The sequence below is a fragment of the Gossypium hirsutum genome, chromosome D06 (assembly GCF_007990345.1).
Source record: "Gossypium hirsutum isolate 1008001.06 chromosome D06, Gossypium_hirsutum_v2.1, whole genome shotgun sequence".
NCBI classification, from domain to species: Eukaryota; Viridiplantae; Streptophyta; class Magnoliopsida; order Malvales; family Malvaceae; genus Gossypium; species Gossypium hirsutum.
Genome location: NC_053442.1, coordinates 21796243 through 21819505, shown reverse-complemented (window position 1 = coordinate 21819505; position 23263 = coordinate 21796243). Strand labels below are relative to the sequence as shown.

Here is a 23263-nt window from a genome sequence, read left to right as displayed (position 1 = left end):
ATTCAATTCCATTTAGAAAACTTTACTAGAAAACAAATCTCTTTACATAAAATGAATATTTATACGGCCTTGCCCTCATAGGCGGAGATATTCAATCATCTTCTTCATTCGAGCGTTAAGATAAATCTCACGAACTCTTCAAAAAACGTCTCTTCTATCTCCTTTTTGCTCAATCTGGGCCGTAACTTGTTGCTCACTCATCCTCATGATGCTCGTTGGCTTCTCTTTAAGAAGGTTCAGTAGCTCTCGAATAATTTTTGTCATCTTGAATCCTTGGGCAACGGAACCATAGTCGTGTAGTCCTCCATTAAATTATCATTCTTCTCTTATCACGTTTTCTTGGGTCATATTCGGACAACCATATTGTCATCCACTTTATCAAGAAACCCATTTCCTTATGACAAGCTCTCTATTTAGCAATTGAACATGAATCAACACCTCCTTTTTTATGATGAAATGAAATGTCATGTCATGCAATCAAAATAAAACACAAATTCAGTATCATAAAATATAATCAAGAAATAGTAAAACACCTAATCGGATATCTACTAGGGTTCAGTATAGTTCTGCTTAAGGTGGATTCCTAAGGTTCACTATATGAAGTTCGGCTTCTAGGGCAAGGGTACCTGAACCAACAAATTCCTCGATCCTCACCCATTATAGGCTCATATGGACCGAGTTCAGTTCAGGGGAATACATTTCCCTATGGCTGCACGGAGATGAAAATCTCACGAAGACATAGGTACGGATGTATCCCGGAAGCGGTTCACTACCCTGCACGGAGGTGAAAACCTCACGAAGGACTAGTTTCTCACTCCCACTTAAAAGGGTTAAAATTATTCAACTCATGTAATGTGTAATGCAAACAATACTTAAATCCATTAAGCAAGAAAATAATGAATGCAAAAGGATATCGTGAATTTTTTTTTAAATTTATTTTTTCGACTATAAGACAAAAATTAATCAACTTTGTGGCTCGACTCTCTTATTTTAAAAAGTCCCAGTGGAGTCGCCAAGCTGTCGAAACCATTTTTTTGAAAAAAACAAAAAAATTTAGGTTGGCGACTTTAAAAAATGAAAATTGGGAGTCGCCACCAATCTTTTATTAAGGTGTGATTGGGTCACCTAAAAATGACTTTGGTCTACAAATTTTAGAAAAACGGGTCCGGGAGTCAGTTACGTATGAGGAAGGATTAGCACCTTCATTACGCCCAAAAATTGGTACCTAGTTAATTAATTAATGTCTTAATGTCGAAAATTTGAAAATCGTAATCCTTAGCAAAAACTTAAAACGTTACGTATATCATTTTAGAGAAATAAAATACCACACCCAATACGTTAGGACATGACATTCTAATTTTCCCCAAAAATGAATTAGGGCAAAATACTAGTGCAATAAAAAATGTAAAAGAATATTCATTTATTCAAGATTTAAGAAATCGCGGCCCAATACGTTAGGGCACAATTTCTCTAAAATCCCAAACTCGAAATATTTTCTTTATTTTTTAAAAAAAAAATTCATTTCGAGAAATCAATGCGTCACATCCAATACGTTAGGACACAACGTGTTGAATTCCCAATAATGAGTTCTTATTTTTTTGATTAAAGAGAAATCTTCGATTGTTAGAATTTTCAAAAAAATCGGAACCCAATACGTTAGGGCTCAATTTCCTTGAGAAATCCTAAATACGAGTATTACCTCTATTTTGAAGCGTTTTATTTTAAAATTAAATAAGAGATAGGGTAATGTTATGTTGAATATGTGAATGAATGCCCCTTAAACAAATATCAATAATAAATACAACAATTTCATAGAAATAATATGAATAAACAAATAAATAAACAAAATAATGACGTGCAAAATATCAAATAAATAGGCAAAATAATAATAAAAATATGCAAACATAAATTAATAAGCGAATAAAAAAATATACCTGTACACATAAAAAAATATATAAGTTTTAAACAATTAATATAATATTAAAATTAATTAAATAAATTAAACATGTGTATATAAAATATAAGTATGCGAAAATTTTAGTATAAAAAAACATAAATACATGCTTAAATATACATATAAAAAATAATAATAATTGCATATGAGAATTATAAAATAAAAATTAAAAGAATACAATTGCATTATCAAAAATATTGATTTTTAAAAAAAATATGAAAATGGACTAAATTGGATCGCCAGTAAAGATTCGGGGTAAATTCACAAATAAATAAAGTCTGGAGGACTTAATTGAACGCTCGAATTACATAGAGGGGCTGGAAGGGCAATTTTCCCTTCTCCTCTAAACGACGCCGTTCAAATTAGACCAATTTGAAATAAAAATAAATAAAAGGGTAAATTAATAAAATAAAAAAAAACTTAATTACAAAAACATTAAAAGGCGGAGGGGCTAAATAAAATAAATAAAATTCGCAGTGATATCACATTTTCCCTTTTTTAAAATCGTAAATAAGTAAAAAATAATCAAAAGAAAAAAAATAGTAAGCCACCTTTAAGAAAACTGCCAATTGTTCTCTTTTTTTATTCCTCCATTTTTTTTCTTTACAATGAAGGGAGAGGCCTCTATTTATAGTTGAGCCTCCCCAAATCCAACAGTACAGATCAACTACATCAACGGCTGACATTAAAGGGTATCTACAAATTAAATCTCTAATATTACAAAATCATATCTTCTAAGGTTGCATATCATATCTAAGATTATATATCATATCTAAGATTGCATATCATATCTAAGATTATGTATTATATCTAAGATTGCATATCATATCTAAGATTGCATATCCCTGAAGATTATGTTTCCATAAGCTTGTAGATGGACCTTCAACCTTTTCAAGTAATGGGCAATTTCGATCAGGCCAAATGATATTACTTTGGGTTTTTTTTTGTGAGCCCGGGCTAAAATTGGGTATTACAATGATGACATTGGTTTTTTAAGGAAAAAAAAAACCTTCCAGCTTATTATGTTTGATATTGATTTTTTTTAGAAATGGTGTTTTATAGTGTTGTTGGAACCAGGTTGAAAAGGTTAGTCGAGTTTGTTGGAATAAGAAATGACTAATATATCGGTTTGGATAAAGGACTTGGACAAGTCTTTAAGCAAATCATTAGGAACCAATAAAAAATTGAAAACTGAGATAAAAATCGATAGTTGAGTTTATTTATAAAGTTTTTAATATTTCATTAATTTTTATGAATTTTTAATTATTGTTGGATTAATAGTCAAACTGGAACTCAATGATGTAAATGATTCTTCCATCGATTTGATTTGAAAAATATGTTCTAGTATTTTAATAAAAAAAAGTATAAAATCTAGAAACTCAATTATATAGTATTTATACAAAAATATTAAATCTCAAATTTAACCGTAATAAAGCAACAAATATCATAATCTGATGAATCACAGCAAGATTTGTTTTACAACATTACAAATTATATAACATTAAATGTCAAAAAAAAAAAACGAATTTAGAACTGTAAATTGTGTGATATGAAATAATTTCCTGGATAGGTAGGTAAACAAATAATACATGGTTTATGAAATATTGTGTCAGCTTTAAGAAACTATCTTTCTCGGTTGAGATCATATTCAGGTTGTTTTGAAATTGAATAGTTTGGAGTTATTTCAATTTCGGTGGTGGAGCCGGAAGGATTAAGACCATATTCACTTGTGGTTTCACTAAAGCTATCATTGTTGTTGCATAGTTGAGCATTTTGGATGAACGTTGCTGAGGAAGTGCTGTTAAATGAGTTTTTCCAAAACCTGCTTCCTTCCTCCAGATATGGTAATGAAATATTGTCTTCTAGAGCTCGAACCACCTGCATTGATTCATTTTCTTACTATGTTCTAAAAATTCGAATCAAATTATAAATAATTAATAACCTGAATATATCTCATCCTAATCGAAATTGACACAAACTTAGAAACAATTTAAATCTAAAAAATAAAGAAAATGATTTAAATTTGAACCAACTAATACTAAAAATTATTTGAATTCCAAAAATACAAACTTTAAATGGATCAATCCGGAAATGATTTAAACTTAAATGGTCAAAAATTAAACTCTAATCGAAAAATGATTTGATCAGAAAATTTAAAACCCAAAATTAATTCAAGGATCCTTTCAGTCGCACCGGTGAAATATGAGATGAAATCTTGACATTTTATGAAGGATTTTTTCCTCCAATATCACCAAAACATCATTTGGATGTTTACTAGTGAGGCTGTTAAGATTTTAGGATAAACTACGTTTACCCCTTAGGTTTTAAGATTATCCCCTTATCCTTTCTAGTTTATAAAATCTCATACAATCTATTTACTAACAAACTTCAAATTAAGATACAATTATACCCTTGTCATCTATGTATTTTCTATTTATTTTATTCATTTCTCATTTCTTAATTACAAAATACTGAAGAAGTAATTACATATTAAAAGTATTATAAAATTAAATATATTTAACAAAAAATTTATTAAAATAACACATAAAATATATTAAAAAATGGAGTGAAAAGCAAATGCTGAAAATAAATTGTTTTCAATGTATCTCACGGCCTAACATACCGGTAACACCACTTGAAAATTAACAAAATCATTGTAGAATCATTTCAAGGGAAAATTTATTTTTAAGCAAAAATTTTACCAACAAATATAGGAAAATTACCAATAAAAGCCCCTTTATTTTCAAAATTACCGAAATAGGCCAGGTCCTAAATTAATTATCGGAATGGGCATATTTCCCCCAAAACTCGTCCACGTCAACGCGTTGTCAGGGGGTAAAGCAGGAAAACGCTTCCTTGAGGAAGCATTTTGTCTACGTGGATAGAAAACGCGTCCTTGAGGGTGTTGTTTGTGTCCACATGGACAAAGCGCTTCCTTAAAGAAGCGTTTTTCCTATTTTTTAGGGTTAGGGTTTTGAGGTTTTGGGGGTTTTAAATTTTAGGGGTTTAAGGAAAAATTAAATAAATAAGGGTTTAAGGTTTAGGGTTTCTTAATTAAATTAATTTTAAATTTTAAAAAATTAGATTAGGGTTTAGTGTTTATGGTTTTTAAGGAAAAATCAAATAAATTAGGGTTTAGGGTTACTTGAGTAAATTAATTATAAATTTTAAAAAATTAGATTAGGGTTTAGTGTTTAGGGTTCTTAAGGATAAAATCAAATAAATTAGGCAACCTCTAATTGCAGTAGTGATGGGCAACCTCTGATTTTCGCTTTATTCGGTCGTGTCACCCCGTACATCTCCCGGTACAATGTTGCCAACATGGCAGACCCCCAACTAAATTCACCAGCTGCTCTAAAATCAACGAGTTTCAACAGCCATCTCAGATGTACAAGGTTTCGTGACATGTCCGGCATCAGATAACCTCTAATTATCTCAAGAATGTATGCCCGAGCATATCGTATTCTTTCTAGTTGGTAGAATCATCATCCGGCTCCAGAAATGTGTCTTATAACCAGCCCATCTTGATCCGACCTCCGTTAATATTATCCAGAATAGCACCCAAAAGTTCGTAGCATACCGCTCCCCAATCACCAGATTGAACGAACCCGGAGACTGCGTACCCATCCACTGGTAATCCCAATTGCAAATCACGTCTTCCTAAGTGATAGTACACTCTCCACATGAAAGATGGAATGTGTGCATCTCAGGTCTCCACCTCTATCAACGCACTAATGAGTTTCGGGTCCAACTTGTACCCTCGGCCTATCGCCGCCATGTGCCAAAAATCCGCTTCCCGCAGGTAATTCTCTATCAACGGTGATGGAGGACCAGGCATTTTATGGATATAACATTGCAATATCCGATCTACAGACTTTTATAAGAAATAATAAAATAAAAATTATTTAAAATTGCATAAATGAAAAAAATCTTAAGTAATATTTAAAAATTAAATTTAACACTTACCATTTTCATTTGTTCGACGGATATGTGTTTATCATCGAGACGAATTAATTCTCCGGCCAGTGCTAACACGATCAAATTTTTTTATTTAAAAAATAAATTTAAAAAAAATAAAATTAGAGCTTTTTCGAAAAAAATTAAAGAGAGCTTTGAGAGGAATTTGAGAGAAATTTGAGAGAATATTGAATAATTGAATATGGAAAGGATTTAAGTGTGAAAAAATGAAAGAAGGGGTTTTATAGTTTTTTTTTACCGTTGGGGGGTTATCAACGGTAAAAAAATAGTTGTTGGTACTGTAGTAGACACGGGGAAAACGCTTCCTCAAGGTCCTGGCCCATTTCGGCAAATTACCAATAAAAGCCACTTTATTTTTAAAATTACCAAAATGGGCCAGGTCCTGAAATAATTATCAAAATGGGTCATTTCCCCCAAAAACGCGTCCAAGTCAGAGCATTGTCAGGGGATAAAGTAGGAAAACGCTTCCTCAAGGAAGCGCTTTGTCCACATGGACAGAAAACGCGTCTTTGAGTGCACGCTTTGTGTCCACGTGGACAAAGCGCTTCCTTAAGGAAGTGTTTTCCCTGTGTCTGCTACAGTACCAACAGCTATTTTTTTTACCGTTGGTAACCCCCAACGGTAAAAAAAAACTATACGACCTCCTCTTTCATTTTTTCATACATAAATCCTTTCCATCTTCAATCTTTCAAATTTCTCTCAAATTTCTCTTAAATTCCTCTCAAAGCTCTCTTTAATTTTTTTCGAAAAAGCTCTAATTTTATTTTTTTGAATTTATTTTTTTTAAATAAAAAAAATTGATCGTGTAAGCAATGGCCGGAGAATTAATTCATCTCGATGATAAACACATATCTGTCGAACAAATGAAAATGGTAAGTGTTAAATTTAATTTTTAAATTTTACTTAAGATTTTTTTCATTTATGTAATTTTAAATGATTTTTATTTTATTATTTCTTATAAAAGTCTGTAGATCGGATATTGCAACGCTATATCCGTAATATGCCTGGTCCTCCATCACCATTGATAGAGAATTACCTACGGGAAGCGGGTTTTTGGCACGTGGCGACGATAGGCCGGGGGTGCAAGTTGGACCCAAAACTCATTAATGCATTGATAGAGAGGTGGAGACCTGAGACGCACACATTCTATCTTTCATGTGAAGAGTGTACTATCACTTTGGAAGACGTGATTTGCAATTGGGATTGCCAGTGAACGGGTACGCAATCACCAGGTCTGTTCAATCTGGTGATTAGGGAGCGGTATGCTACGAACTTTTAGGTGCTATTCTGGATAATATTAACGGAGGTCGGATCGAGATGGGCTAGTTAAAAGACACATTTCTGGAGCTGGATGGTGATTCTACCGAACTAGAAAGAATACGATATGCTCGGGCATACATTCTTGAGATAATTAGAGGTTATCTGATGCCGGACATGTCACGAAACCTTGTACATCTGAGATGGCTGCTAAAACTCGTTGATTTTAGAGCAACATTGTACCGGGAGATGTGCAGGGCGATACGACCGAATAAAGCGAAAATCAAAGGTTGCCTATCACTACTGCAATCATGGGCACGGTTTCGCTTTCCATTTTTACGTCCTCAAGTGACCACCCATATACATTCCCACTTATAACGTGGTAAATTTTCTATTAGATTTTACAATTATAACGTAGATTTAAAATATAATCGTATGCTAAAATTTTATTTAATTAGGTGGAACCATTTGGCAAGTTATGTTGGATTACCTACCTCTCTTGAAGATATACGGCTTCTATTAGACCAACGGTCGGAAGCACAAGTAAGTATTAAATAAAATAGATATACATAATGAGATAGTTGGTTCATATTTAGTATTTAGTATTATGTATATAACTAATATTTCCATCATATTCATATAGTTTTAATGGACACCATACAAGGATCCGGCAATTCGGGCAGTAATTCCAGATGAATACTTGCAAAATTCGAACGCTTGGCTTGTGAATGTCCCATTGGTCAACTTTGCCTTCGTGGAGATGCACCAGTCAGACAGAGTATTACGACAATTTGGATTCCGACAACAAATTTTTGTGGCACCTGAGGTGTTGGATGGTCATCATAGAATCGACTTACGGCAATTGCATACGAATTGGCTGAGATTCTGGTCACACTATATCCAAAATGTGGGAAGATCGGTATGATTATATACCTACTCGGGAACCGATCATCGTTCCAGAGTTAGCGTGCGTGCTGGAATACAAGTCATGGTTTAGGTTCCATGGCAAGCCATATTTACTGTCGAAAGAGGAGAGGCGGCGGTAATTGCGTGTCCAAACAGAACAACATGGCCCTTTAAATCCAAGAAGAAGGGATGACGATGCAGGCCCATCAACAGTGCTCACACAATCACCCGGCCTATCAACAGCGCCCATACAATCACCAGGCCCAGCAATAGCACCCACACAGTCACCCGGCCAAACATTTCAACCGACAACACCCACAGCACAGTCTTTTCAGATGATACCATGTGCATATCCTAGCCCTTTTATGTATCCTAACCCTTATATGTTTCCTTTTTCTAATCCTATGGTAGGTTGGAATGCATGGCCCAGTTCCTCTCTATTTTCGATTACTCCGAGTGGACCGCCAATCTATAGGCCACCGTTGCATGAGGGATCGCAGGAGGGGCCGTCGAGGAGCTCTTCTTTTACCATCCCCATCACCTTATGGGTTTCAAACACCTTCGCCATTGGTGATGCAAACACCTCCGCAGTCAATATTCTATCAAGGTGGGTCATCCTCCCAACACCGACAACCAAATCCTTACCGAATGAACCAGAATCCCCGCCGGAGTAACCACAACCCTCGCCGAAAGCTGGACAAAGGAGGAATCTAGTGCGTAACCGTCGACGACCTTCATGTGGCACTGAATTCGGCAGGCACGGACATTGATTTTTATTTTATTATATTTGTACAAACATTTTGAATATTTTTATATTATTTCATGTAATAAAAATAAAAGTTTGTTTTGAATAAAGTAATTGTAATTTACTTTTATAGTTTTAATAAAATAGAAATTCTTTTAAATAAGGCAATATTTTGAATATTTTATGTTATTTTATTTAATAAAATATAAATAATACAACATAGTTTTTTACAACAACTATCAACTATTGCGATTTGGACATGATCTACTTGTATGGCCTAGGTTCCTACACCATCCGCACAACTTCTGTTGATTGGTTGTTTCTCGGATATCCATATTGTTACGTATTCTAGTCGAGCAAGGTCGACCCTTTGGTTTGTGACGCAACCCTCTATTCGGTAATAGCTTAAAGGGAGCAAGCAATACAGACGGCCACTTACGTTCATCTGGGACCGGTGGAAATATGTGTCACCAGGCATTGTACATGTATTCTAATTTGTACACTTTGTCGACATAGCTCATGGGATCCAGACGGAGATTCTGACAAGCTGTAATTACATGAGCGCATGGATAACGAAGTGCGTCAAACGTCCCACAGTCGCAAGTCCTATTTCTTAAGTGTATACGATATTGTCCGCCAGTAAAACCTTGGTGCGGTCTGTCAAACCCCGTCACACGAAACCATAAGTTGTATCGATCGTGACACACTGTGTGCATGGTGTTCGCCCGCGCCTTCCCCTTGTTAACTTCTTGCAATACCTTTTTGCACCATACATGGCCTCCCTACATTTGGCCTGCATAACTCGCTACTTACTTTGGAAAATGGCGCTGCTAAACGAAAATATATCTCTCGCACAACCGATGTTATCGGTAAATGGCGCGTTCCTTTTAGAACAGAATTTATGCATTCAGCCAGGTTTGAGGTCATATGACCATATCGTAGGCCGCCGTCGTATGCTTGTGTCCACTGTTCGAAGGTATGTTATGGAGGTAGTCCGCGCTTTCGTCGTTAACTGAACGCAAAACCGCTAACATCTTATTAAAATGATCTTTACTTATTTCATACCCTGCCAATATAAGTTCATAACGAATATTACATACCACTCTTTCATTTAGAATAAATTCAAAATGACAAACGAAATTATATTAAAAGAGACTAAATACCCATGTTGGTCACTTGTAATCGTTCACTTTTAGATGAATATTGCATGTAGTAGTTGGTAGAAACGTTCCTTAGGCAATACCGATGGTGTGTACACTGTCATAGGCTTCCCTGTCGCTCAATTGCAGCTAGTATTCCGGTGCTCCGATCTGAAATAACGCAAATATCAGGTTAGGGGCACACATGCCTCCTTAACCTAAATAGAAAGAAATCTCAGTCATTAGTTGACTCCCCCGATGTTATTGCAAATGCAATTGGAAGAATTCTCCCACTTCTATCCTGTGCCACTGCTAGCAATAGCCAATGGGTATATTTACCAAACATAAAGGTACCGTCAATTGGTACCAATGGCTTGCAGTATAGAAATGTGTCTCGACATTGCTTAAAAGTCTAGAACAGACGTTTGAACACTTGGTATCCATAGAGCAATTGGTCGTTGTAGTAGGCATGTTCCGTTTTAAGGTCTGTTATGCAACCTGGGACATATCTCTCTAGCACTTGACACCACTGCCATATTTCATTATATGAAGCGTCCCACCTACTATGCATCTTCTCCAACGCCTTCTGCTTAGCTATCCAAGTCTTGCAGTAAGAGGGCGTGTACCCCATTTGGCTACGAATATTGGCAATTAAGACCGACTATCCAACCTGGGTTCTGCCTTTACCGTGGGTAGTATTAAGCTAGCTAACATAGTTGAATCCATCTTGGGATAATCTTGTGAAATACCTGTCAACGAAGTACGTTAAATAATGCAACATTACATAATAACAGTATTATTCAAAAACCCTAAATATTGTACCTGCAACACATGTATGTGAACCTTTGTACTTTTTTATCTCCTACAACCTTGTCCTTTTTCTCAACGACGCGTAGATTTTCCATGAACATGTACCGTCTTACACTGCACACTTCGCCTCAAACTTATCAGATTTGGATTTAACCACATGGTAGTTAAGGTCGTTATTGATGCTATGTTGTTTCAATGCACCAAGAAAACTATCCTTATTGGAAAACTTCTTACCAACTTCAAATTCACCCGAATCCAATAACGAACTTGTACGATTACGCATTCTGTGTGGTAGATCTGGAAACTCTAACGCATCATCTGCAAATAGATCGACATATACATGTGGGTTGGAGGCGAGTATACCCTGAATAGTGGATCTTCTTCATCTAAACCCCCATCAACATCTTCAGGTTCGATTGGAATAGGCTCTGATTCAAAAAATAATACAACTTCTGCACCATCGAGGCCGGGCTCTCGAGGTGGATCCATATCGGACTCATCTTCTAACCCACCATCATCTGCAACGTATGAGGTCCCCTCACCGGTGGACGTCGTAAGGAATACATCATCCCTTTTTCTGGGCAATTCATAACATCCCAAATTGGATGTAGATTGCCAACCACTAGAAGTTGATGTCGTTCTCCAGTACTTATTTCCACCATCAAACATCGACCCACCGAGGTGCATGTCTCATCCACTGACGGAGTGTCATGCAGGGGTTGTGTATTTCATACCGCTACCAAACACGGGCGATTTCGTGTTTTGTAACCCACTAACAGAGTGTCGGGTAGGGGTCGTGTATTCCTCTCAAATAGCAATCGCAAATGCATCATTTGGCGATGCAAATTGTACATATAACTCAATATAGGGTGATCCACTAGCGAGATGAGTTTGCACCATTGCCTCTAAGCTACGAGCACCTTTGATGTCGAATGAGTCATATGTCACCAGATCAATAGAAGCACAAAATCAATACCTAATAGACAAAACTTTCATTGGCCTCGTTTCGAATATTTTACACCTAATTCTTTTACGAAATTCTGTCAAATCTATGTTCTGGTTAAAAACCAATCGCACTGAATCTCCAATAAAAAAACAACACCGTTCTCGGTGTGACGAACCTCACCATCATAGTAAATAACAGCACTAATATGTTCACTCATCTTCAATTTCTATTCTTCTTAACCTCTCTAATTTTTTTTTGCTGTAACTTATGCAACCTGAGAAAAAAATTTGGCTTATTTATAGCCTCAGGCCAAATAGGAACTACTGTAGCAAAAGAGCGTCCACGTGGGAGCTTCTTTTAGTACTTTTGCTGATATTGCATCCTGCTTGAAGCGTTTTTAACACTATTTGCTCAGAAACATCTTCTCAAAATTATTTTTTCAAAAACTACTGTAGCAAAAGAGCGTCCACGTGGGAGCTTTTTTCAGTACTTTTGCTGACAATGCATCCTGCTTAAAGAGTTTTTGACACTATTTGCTCAGAAACGTCTTCTCAAAATTATTTTTCAGGAACTACTATAGCAAAAGAGTGTCCACGTGGGAGCTTCTTTCAGTACTTTTGCTGACAATGCATCCTGCTTAAAGGGTTTTTGACACTATTTGCTCAGAAACGTCTTCTCAAAATTATTTTTTCAAGAACTACAATAGCAAAAGAGCGTCCACGTGGGAGCTTTTTTAAATTAAAGAATAATTTAATTAAGTAACCCTAAACCCCAACCCTAATTTATTTGATTTTTCCTTAAAAATCCTAAACCCTATTCTATTTTTTTAAAAATTTATAATTAATTTACTCAAGTAACCCCAAACCCTAATTTATTTGATTTTTTCCTTAAAAACCCTAAAGACTAAACCCTAATCTAATTTTTTAAAAATTTATAATTAATTTACTCAAGTAACCCTAAACCCTAATTTATTTGAATTTTTTCTTGAAAACCCTAAACACTAAACCCTAATCTAATTTTTTTTAAATTTATAATTAATTTACTCAAGTAACACCAAACCCTAATTTATTTGATTTTCTCCTTAAGAACCCTAAACACTAAACCCTAATCTAATTTTTTAAAATTTATAATTAATTTACTTAAGAAACCTTAAACCCTTATTTATTTAATTTTTTCTTTAAAACCCTAAAATCTAAAAACCCCAAACCTTCAAAACCCTAACCCTAATTGTAAAAAACACTAACCCTATAAAACGGGGAAAACGCTTCCTTGAGGAAGCGTTTTCCTGTATTATCTCCTGACAACGCGCTGACATGGACATGTTTTGGGAGAAATTGACCCATTCCGCTAATTAATTTAGGACTAGCCCATTTCGATAATTTTGAAAATAAAAGGGCTTTTATTGGTAATTTCGCCGCAGGTGACACCGAACAACATTTATATCTACCTTTCTTTTCCAGTCAAAAAGATAGCTTGAGGTGTTAAAATCAACCGAGAGAGAAAGCTTGGGTTCATAAATAGTTTTAAAAATCTCATCAAAAACAACTATTAGAATTCAAGTTCAAGAATATATTGTTTTTCATCTCTAATTTTGAGTTTGAGTTGATAAGATAACTTTTAATTTATTTTATTTTACTAGTATAAATAGTCATATTACTATATTTTGATAATAATTTTTAGTATGGCATGCAAATTATTTTGTTGGATGATAAGTTTTTTTTTAATTTTTTATTTATTCAGTAGATTAGTAATTGAGCTTTTAATTAATTTCATTAAGTTACAGGTTTTTAATTAAATTTGTTCATTAATAAATTATATCTATATAGTTTATATAGTTTATATTATCCATAATTTATGTGTGATACTTGAAGGATAAAAGCTGCTATTATATTATATGTTTAGAGGGTAAAATGTTGTTATTATGTAGTCATATTTATTTAGTTGGTTAGTATTATATTATATGTTTGTTGAAATTTTTATATTTTGTTTTTTTTATTAAGGTTTGAGTTTTTAGATATGATATGTGATTTATAGTAAGTTTTTTGAATTAATATGTTATAAATTGTTTTAATAGCAATTAATATATACTTTTTTTATTTTTAATTTGTTTTATAGATTTAGTATAGAAGATGAGTAATTAATTCTTTGTATATGTCAATTTCTATGGGGTAATTTTTCATACGAAAGTTGGTTGTATATTTGAATTTTGCCATCAAATTGAAATGAGGTTCAACAAGAGTGTAAAACTTAATGAAATGAAAGAAAAGATTGGTGTAAAAACCATTCGATGTTATGCGAGGAGGATGTTCACACTATTTTACAAATTTCTAAATTCGTCAAATCCGTGTAAATATAGGGAGATGGAACTCGCAAATGATGATGTGGAGACAATGATCGCATTGTATTACTTAACTGGTAACATTAAACCAATTGAGCAGTTTGCTAAGTTGGTGAATGTTGAGCCAGTACAAAATGTCACTCTATTAAATCAACAACATGGAGTTCAAGACCCGTATATAGAGGTTCCGAGAGTGTTTGTCATAGGCAATATTTTGTACACGGGTTTTACTTTGATATAAATGTTGGGTGGGTAGAATCGTGTGATTATGGAGTGACATTCACATCAGGCGACAATCCACATAATGTGTTTTATTTTGTATAATAACTCTAATTTAGGTCCCATTTTACATATACATCCATTGGTGATTGGTATCCATACAGATAGTGAAGAAGTACCCAATAATGATGATGGTCTAGATCACTAGGTGGAGGAATTTAGTGGCCCCGATCTTGATGAGGTGTTGAATGATATAGATGATGAAGGCAAAGGCGATGATTAGAGGTGAAGCCAGGAAAAAAATTTAGGGGGTTGAAATTAAATTGTCTATATCTTTATAATTTTAAAGGATTAAATCAAACTTTTATCATTTTTAGGGGGCCAAAGTGTAATTTTACCTTTATTAATTTAAAATTTTTAAAAATTTAAAAGGCCAAAATGGTAAATTTTCCATTTTAAGAGGGTTGGGGCCCCTGCCAACCCTCTTAAATCTGCCTCTAGTGATGATCATAATGTAGACACCCCTCCAGTTATGAGTTTGACTCGTGGCATTGTTATATTGAACGAACCTTCAACCCACATATTGAGTGTAGATCTCAATGCAACACATGAATCTGAATTCCCAAAATACCCAGATATAATATCTTCCCGCATATTGGTGCCAGAATTTGAATCAGAAGAGTTGGTTGTAAATCTACAATTCCTAAATAACGGGGCATGTGTAGCTACCACCAAGCAGTATAGCATGAAAGTGTCGATAGACTACAAATTCGTTGTATCTAAGCCGACATTATATATTAGGGAGTGTTGAGCTCTACAGAAGGGTGTAACTAGCCGGTACGAGTTGCATTGATGCAGAGGTCACAATTGTAGGTGATTTGAAAATTTGTAAGGCCTCTTACATGCATTGTTGCAATGATGACTCAAGATAATCAGAAACTTGATGCAAAATTAATTTGTAGTTGCATCACGCCAATGGTGAAAGACATGTTTGCCATTCCTATATCTGTCTTGATTGCCAATATGCAATCTTGGTTTAGGTACAAAATGTCATATAAAAAAACATGGAGGGCTAAACAAATAGCAACAAAATAGTTTTATGCTGATTGGGATACGTCGTACAATGAACTTCAAGAATGGTTAGTTGCAATAAAAAAGCATGTGCCAAGAACAGTGGTTGAATTGAAGATACTACCTACTTATGGCCAAGATGACCAACTAGTACTAAGGAAAAGAATTTTCCATTGCTTGTTCTGGACATTTGATCCTTACATTAAGGTCTTTCCTCATTGTAATCCAATTGTGCAGATTGATGGAACATGGATATACGAGAAATATACGCAAAAACCTTCTTATTGCAGTTGCACAAGATGATGATCAAAACATACTGCTGATAGTCTTTGTCATTGTGGACAAAGAGAACATGAAATCATGGAAATTTTTCTTGATGAACTTGCGGAAGCATGTTCTTAGACAAGAAAACATTTGCTTGATTTCTTATCGAGCAAAAGGTATCATTGCGACAATTAGGTGTTCTAGACGAATCATTGTCTACTTTTTTTTTCAAGAGTTTATAATACTCCTTTCTTTCAATTTTTTTTATAGTTATTCAAATGTGTCATTTGTATCCAATTGTACTATACTTATAATTTCAAACAAAAAAATTCACATATATTAGAAAATGTTAATATAATCAGGTCCAATTTGATACCTATACTTTTTTTTAGTCTATTTGAGTATGTGAACTTGGTAATTAAGTCTTTTTTAACTCATAAACTTGAAAAATGTAAAAGTTTAACGATATGACATTTTGAGATTGTGTCATGGCATCACTTGAAAAAAGTGAACCTAGTGACATAGAAAAATCTCAAAATGTCACAATATTAAACTTTTACATTTTTTTAGTTGCCTTGTGATATCAAAATAGACAAAAAAAAGAAATACAAGTACGAAAGTAGATTTAATTGTCAAATTTAAAGGCTAAAAATTAAACTTATATATATTAATTAAAAATGGATTATATATGATTATATTAGAATATAATATGATTTATCATTTAATTTGGTAATAGTTAAAATAGTTTAAAAGTGTAATGTATAAGTACCTGGATCATTCGAGGTCTAAGCCACGCTGATTGACGGAGACAAGCAGCAGCACAAGTGACCATGTTTGCCATCTGACTCTTGCTGTAGGCGCCGTTTAACCTCTCATCAACTAGGCTCTCGTATTCATTTGCTTCGATTGCACCACCTAGCAAAGGCCTCGCCTGTTTCACCCAACACATTCAAAATAAATCCCCCTAATTCTATGTTTGGATCCAATATGTCCATTAATTAAGCCAGCTAGGGTCGAGTTTAAGTCAGATTTATGTATTATACCAATTATACATAATTGTTATATCTTGGCTCGACCTAAAAGCATAAGATTTAAATTTAAATTTAATATTTATATTCAAATCCTCTCAAATATCGTGAACAAACAATAGAGGATGATGATGTACCCAATCAACTAAGCTATGATTTGTGGAGGATGATTGCTGGATGATAGGTGGACGTCCAGTTATAAGCTCTAAAAGCATGACCCCATACGAATATACATCTGATTTATCCGTTAATTTACCGGTCAATACATACTCAGGAGCAAGGTATCTGCATGATCAAACATCTTGTTAGAGCAAAAATATATTGAAATTCATAACAAACAAAAATTATTCATTCAGTTTAGTTTTAGGTCAATGATCGATAACAATATCACATGTAGTTACCCAAGCATAATATGTACTGAAATTTAGTTTAAGTCTGCTTATGTATATATACAAATGGTTAACCTAAATCTATTTAGGTTTGCCATATTATTTTTAAAAAGTATATTAAGTTTTTATTTAATATTTAGTAATTATATATGATTGCCCTTTTATTAAATTTATAATCATAAATAACTTAACATAATTTTTAATTGTAATTATTTGATATATAATTTGCGGAGTTTAAAAATTCCACAAGTATAATTGATCATGTGACAAGCATCCTATTTATTTATATATCTATTTTTAAAAAAAATATTATTTACTATACCCTATAAAATACATGTCATTCCTTCAACTCGTTTATGAAATCTAAAAAACACCACATATGATGTATCCAATAATTTTATATTTTTTAATATTTACATTATAATATCATATGGTGAAAATTATAATGATAATTCTTAAAATGAGAACTTTAAATTGAACTCTTCTAGGCTATAGATTTACAATATAACCTATCTCACTAAAATAAAAATTATAACGCTCAACTTTTTTCTTTTTTCTAACCATGAGCAAAGGGTCTAAAGAAATCCTACAACTCAGATTCTAATTTCAATTAAGGCTCAAAACCAAGGGTGAATTTAAAACATTTTTTAAAGGGGTCAAGATTGAATAATAAATTTTTGAGAAATTAGGATATAATTTTATTATGTATTAATTTATTATTTATCATTTTTAAAAGGATTAAACATAACTTTTTTTCATTTTAAGGGTAATGTGTAATTTTATTATAAATTAATTTTTAAGGACTTAATATAGTAATTTCTATTTGAAAGGGGTCAGGCCTGCCTACCCCTTAAATTCACTTCTGTGAAACATTGTAGTTTTTATTTTAAGAGGTTTTATTATAGTCGCCACCGTATTATATATTTGATTTTCATATGATATAAAATACATAATATATAAATAACAAAGAACTAACATATTGTGAAATTGAAAAACAAGTTGAGTAAGGCTCGTGTAAACCTATTCAAGTGATGAGCTACTCACCCAAACCCAAAAGCCTGCTCAAAACATTATGATAGTTTAAGTTAGGCTCAAAAAATGAGTTTGAAAAAATAAATTCATTTAATATGTGGGATAAGCTCGAGTATCAATATTCAAAGTCTGAGTTCAATCCAACCCATTTTCAAGTTATGATATAAATATAAATTAGGTAATTTATAGCATATGAAAATTAAACATACTATACTACAATGTAAATATTAGAACATATGTTAAGTTGTGTCCGTTTAGATAAAGAAAAATATATAAAGGTAGTAAAATATATATAATTACTAAAAGTCAAATAAAAACAATTATGTTTTATAATATATGTATATATATACATATAGACTGGCATTAAAAGGTTTAGGTTAGTTATTTATAGGTTTTGACAATTACACATAGTATTAATATAATGCACATACTCGGATCTGATTGAATCAATGAACACTTTGAATCATAAAGCTTAAGTTTAGAGTATATTTTAAATTGACATTTTTTTTATGGTTAATATAGAGTTTTCTTTATGAATTTATCCAAAAATACCTAGTTGGTGCTTGAACTTTTTTTTGGACTTAGTTGATACCTGAACTTGTATTTCGTCATTCAGGTTGGTATTTACGCACTAACCCTATTAGTTTGTGTTGACATGGCACTGATGGCCAATCTGGTGGTGACACACGACAAGTGGCGAACGTAAATTAAATTTTTTTAAAATATATAAATGAATAAAAGTATAATTTTTTTTCACATAAAAAATGAACTTCTACAAATGATTGTCTAGAAACATTTCATCTAGACACTCAATTGTTCAGATTCATTCTAAATGTATTTTTAATAATTTTTTATAATTTTTTTTATAAAATATCAAATTTTAGGTTATTATTTTTAAAAACATATAAAATATAAAGTTATAAATTATGAAAAATATATAAAAATATATGACTATATAAAAGAACTAAAAATTTATAAATTTATAAAATATATAAATAAATAAAAAGAAATAAAAAGTATGTATACAATGAATTTAAACAAATGGTTGTCTAGATGGATTTAAATTTGGACAATAATCTATCTAGGTTCATACTTGATGTAAAAGTTATTATATTTTTATTAAATTATATATTTTAAAATTTTTTAAAATTTTATATAATTTCTAATTTCATAATAAAAATAATAATATAAATAACCTAATATTTTTAAAATAAAAACTTATTAACTTATTAAAAAAAACATCTAGAATGAATGAATCTGGACAACATCTGTCTGGGTTCTCTTGATGTGCAAAAATTACATTTTATTAATTTTAAATTTTTTAATTTATACCTGTCACATGACATATTGAGAGGCCGACACGTGTCACTATCAAATTAGCTCTTAGTACCACATCATCACAAATTACCGCTGTTAGTGCAAAAATACTAACTCGAATAACAGAATACAAGTTAAGTACAAAATCCATTTTTTATGCTTTTGTCTAAAATTTTGAACCAACCTCCCTACTCAAGCGAATAGTCCGATCCTAGAAAAGTTTCAACATTATAGTATTAGAAAAAGGAATGGAATGGGATGAGAAAAGAAAGGACCTAACCCAAAAGTTCCCATAACTCGGGTAGAGATGTGAGTAATGGAGGGACTCTCATCAAAGAAAATTTTGGCAAGTCCAAAATCAGAAACCTGAAAATGCAAAAAAACTTACAGTTCATTCACTGTCAAACACTTTACCATACAACAAACAAAATCACTATATGTATATCTATAGATTTTGAGATCTACCTTAGCTTCAAATCTCATATCAAGTAGAATATTAGCTGCCTTGATATCTCTGTGAATGATTGTTGGACTGCCTGTAGGAACAATCTACTTCAATCACAACTAGAACTAGATTATGAAATTTGTGAAATATAAGACACCTCGAAATTCCGACCCAATCAACTTAAACACGAGTTGAATCCACCCCAGTTTAGCCGTAAAAACGTCAACAAAACAAAGCTGTCCAATCCGAATCCGGATTGAACTAATCTCAAAGTTGACCCCGAACAACTAGCACTAAAATGACCCAACCGGGAAAATGGAACCTCAAACCCAAATAATCTTAAATCCGAAACAACTTGAATTGAAATAAAAATTTTAAAACAAGAATTAACTCAACCTGACCAATTGACAGGCCGTAAATTTTTTTTTTTTTGTAATGAGTAAAAGCTAAGAAATGAACTCACAGTCCTCATGCAGATATGCTAATCCTTTTGCAGAGCCTATAGCAATTTTGAGTCTGCTTTCCCAAACTATAATAGGTTGTCGGTTTTCTACAACACAATTAATTACAGATAAAAATTGCAACACATTGAATCACCGAAACATTCATTGATCATAGAGAATGAAGAAAAGGAAATAATAATACTAACCATGCAAGTGGAATTCCAATGTTCTGTTAGGGACAAACTCATAAACAAGCAATCTCTCAGCCCCATTGATGCAGTATCCTACCAAGGAAACAAGGTGTTTGTGATGCACTCGGCTAATGGTCTCAACCTCGGCCCGGAATTCACGCTCCCCTTGCCGGCTCCCAGCCTTCAGTTTCTTAACCGCGACGTCTTGTCCGGTCAGCAGACGCCCTTTGTAGACGTAACCGAAACCTCCTTGTCCAATGAGGTTGGATTCGGAGAAACCATTGGTCGCAATGACTAATTCCTCATAAGTGAAAATGCCACTTGAAGGATTCAATGCGGTATCTGCTGCAACTGTTGCTGAATTGGAGACATTTTGTTGTTTTTGTTGCATTGAAGCAGCAGAAGGGCCATCTAAAAAACCAAACCAAACAAAACATTGAAATTCTATCAGATTTGGGTTCTTAATTAAGATTTGAAACAAATACTAGTTGTATTAAATTCACCTTTTGTGACAGTAGAACATTGTTGAATTTTAGTGTCTGAAGGCTTGTGTTTTCTCCTTCTACCTTTGAAACAAATGCACACTAATGCAAACACAACAAATAGTAGAACTGCAACACCAACGGATGCAACTATAAGCCCAATTGGAGACTGTGGCCTGTGCTTTGCGGCTGCCAAACCTCCTTTGCTCGCTGTTAGCGCTAATGCTGGTGGTGGTGGTGGTGCAGGCGGTGGAAAGGCCTGAAAGAATCCTGGAGTTTTAGGAGCTCCGATGGAATGAGAAGCTGCAGGTGGTAGTGGGGGTGGTGTTGATGTTGGTGGCGGTAGAGGTAGAGGTAGAGGTGGAGGCAGTGGAAATGCCCGAAATGGTGTTGGAGTTTTAGGGACCCCAGTAGAACGAGAAGCTGCAGGTGGTGGTGGTGGTGGAAGCACCACAGATGGTGGCCTTGGTGGAGCTGTTGGAAGTGGAGTAGATGGCAAAGGTTTAGATGGCTGTTGAGGAGGTGGAGGAGAAGATTTAGGAAGCAATGGGGAAGGAATAATAACCAATGGTGGTGGTGGGAGTGGGGGAGAAGCTAATGGAGTAATTTTAGTAGCAGCAGCAGGGGGTGTTGGTGAGGGTGGTGGTGCAGAAGTAACAACCGCCTGTGTAGGAGTAGTAACAGGACTTATAGCAACAGCAGCAGGAATTGGAGGTGGGGTTGATATTGGGGCCAAATGGGATGCCAACAAGGGTGGAGGAGAAGCAGAAGCAGGAGTTGGTGGGGGTAGGGGTGGTAGAGGAGGCAGAACCACCGGGAGTGGTGGTGGTGGAAGAGGAGGAGGGGAATCTACGGGGGATGATGGAGACAATGAGGGTGTTAACAACATATTGTAATGTAGAGCCCACAACTCCCACATGCAAATCAATGTACAATAAAATGTTTTATCCTCGGAGTGGTGGATTTCATAGCTGGAAAGTGTTTTAGAGAATTTATATTTTGTTTTGGTTGCAGAATTTATGAATCCATTTTTACTGACATAAACCATAAAAGGGGATAAAAGTAAAACCAATCAACTAAACCACTCCACAAATAAAAAAAGAAAGTTGCAGTTTCATGGCAAATCCCGATACTCTAATACTAATGGGGGGATTTTAAAATAATAATAGATGAGAGTCACGGGCGAGGAAACTCGAATTCACCTCTAACACCTGGGTCCACCTGTTTAGTTTTTTCTATTATATATTTTTCATATTATATGTTACATTTAAAATATAAATATTATATTAACATAAATTGTTAGCTCAATCGAAAAAATAGAGTTTTATTAATGTTAAATAGCACATGTTCAAATTCAACTATGTGTAACTTTTCATTGTTTTGTTAAAATAAAATATTAAAAATTCCTCAAATAATATAACTAATTTTTTAATTACAAATTTATATTTTTGTAATTTCTATAATAAAGTTAGTGTTTAATTAACTCGTAATACTAATTCAATTATGGCTTTAATAGTAGTATAGATCATCTATGGATCATTATATAAATCAGACCAGGTCAAATTCTCAATTTTTTTCTAAACTCAAGTTTAAATTAAGCCTAACTTAATTTAATAGCCCTAAATTTAACTTCAATGTTTAATGGCACTTGAATTTTTTTATCTCCCAATTTTATTCTTGAGTCTAGCTTCATTGTCCAACTTGATACCCATATCAAACAACAAGTAACCCAATGAATATTTGACACATATGCTCTAGTATAAAAATCCATATGTATTTAATTGAGACAGAACAAACTCAAGTATCAAATTAAATAACCTTAAACTATCAAATTGAACATTGAAATCACATTCAATATTTATAAATTTTTTAACTAAATTCAATTTAATTTTTTTTAACTTTTGTGATTGGCTTGTGATTAAGGGATGTCCACTCATGGAACCTACTTAGGTTCGCACAGCTAGGGAGCAAGTGGTAGGTTTTTATTTAAGCAACTCCAGATAGACTTAGTGTGTGCATGGGAATGTTCCTACCATGTGTGCGTGAGTACTAACCCTCTAGTTATACAGTACTAATTTTTTTTTTCTATTTAAGTGAATTTGAGTAAATCCAAACCTATTCGAGGTGAAAATTTCTTGCCCAAGCTCAACCAATCGGATAAGCCACTCGTAAATGATTTCTTTCCATAACGAAAATAAGAGACCATGAGGGAACATCAACAGATATGTACATTTTAATCATGTAGACATATCTATACCTACCAAAATGGAGAGCTTATCATTTTTCTCCTCTGCAAAGTTTCTTTAATG

General features: G+C 33.5%; 1 protein-coding gene across 1 annotated transcript; it reads right to left on the bottom strand.

Annotated features, from left to right (window-relative positions):
• Window positions 1-3351: 3351 nt before the first annotated feature.
• Window positions 3352-22082, bottom strand: LOC107901562 (proline-rich receptor-like protein kinase PERK3). The gene is made up of 8 exons (XM_016827618.2): window positions 20976-22082; window positions 20488-20883; window positions 20302-20388; window positions 19859-19929; window positions 19674-19759; window positions 16793-16940; window positions 16397-16558; window positions 3352-3832 (listed from the first exon to the last, which is right to left on the bottom strand). Exons 1-8 carry the CDS (start codon window positions 22000-22002, stop codon window positions 3578-3580), a joined length of 2232 nt encoding a protein of 743 aa, XP_016683107.2. The 5' UTR covers window positions 22003-22082; the 3' UTR covers window positions 3352-3577.
• Window positions 22083-23263: the final 1181 nt, after the last annotated feature.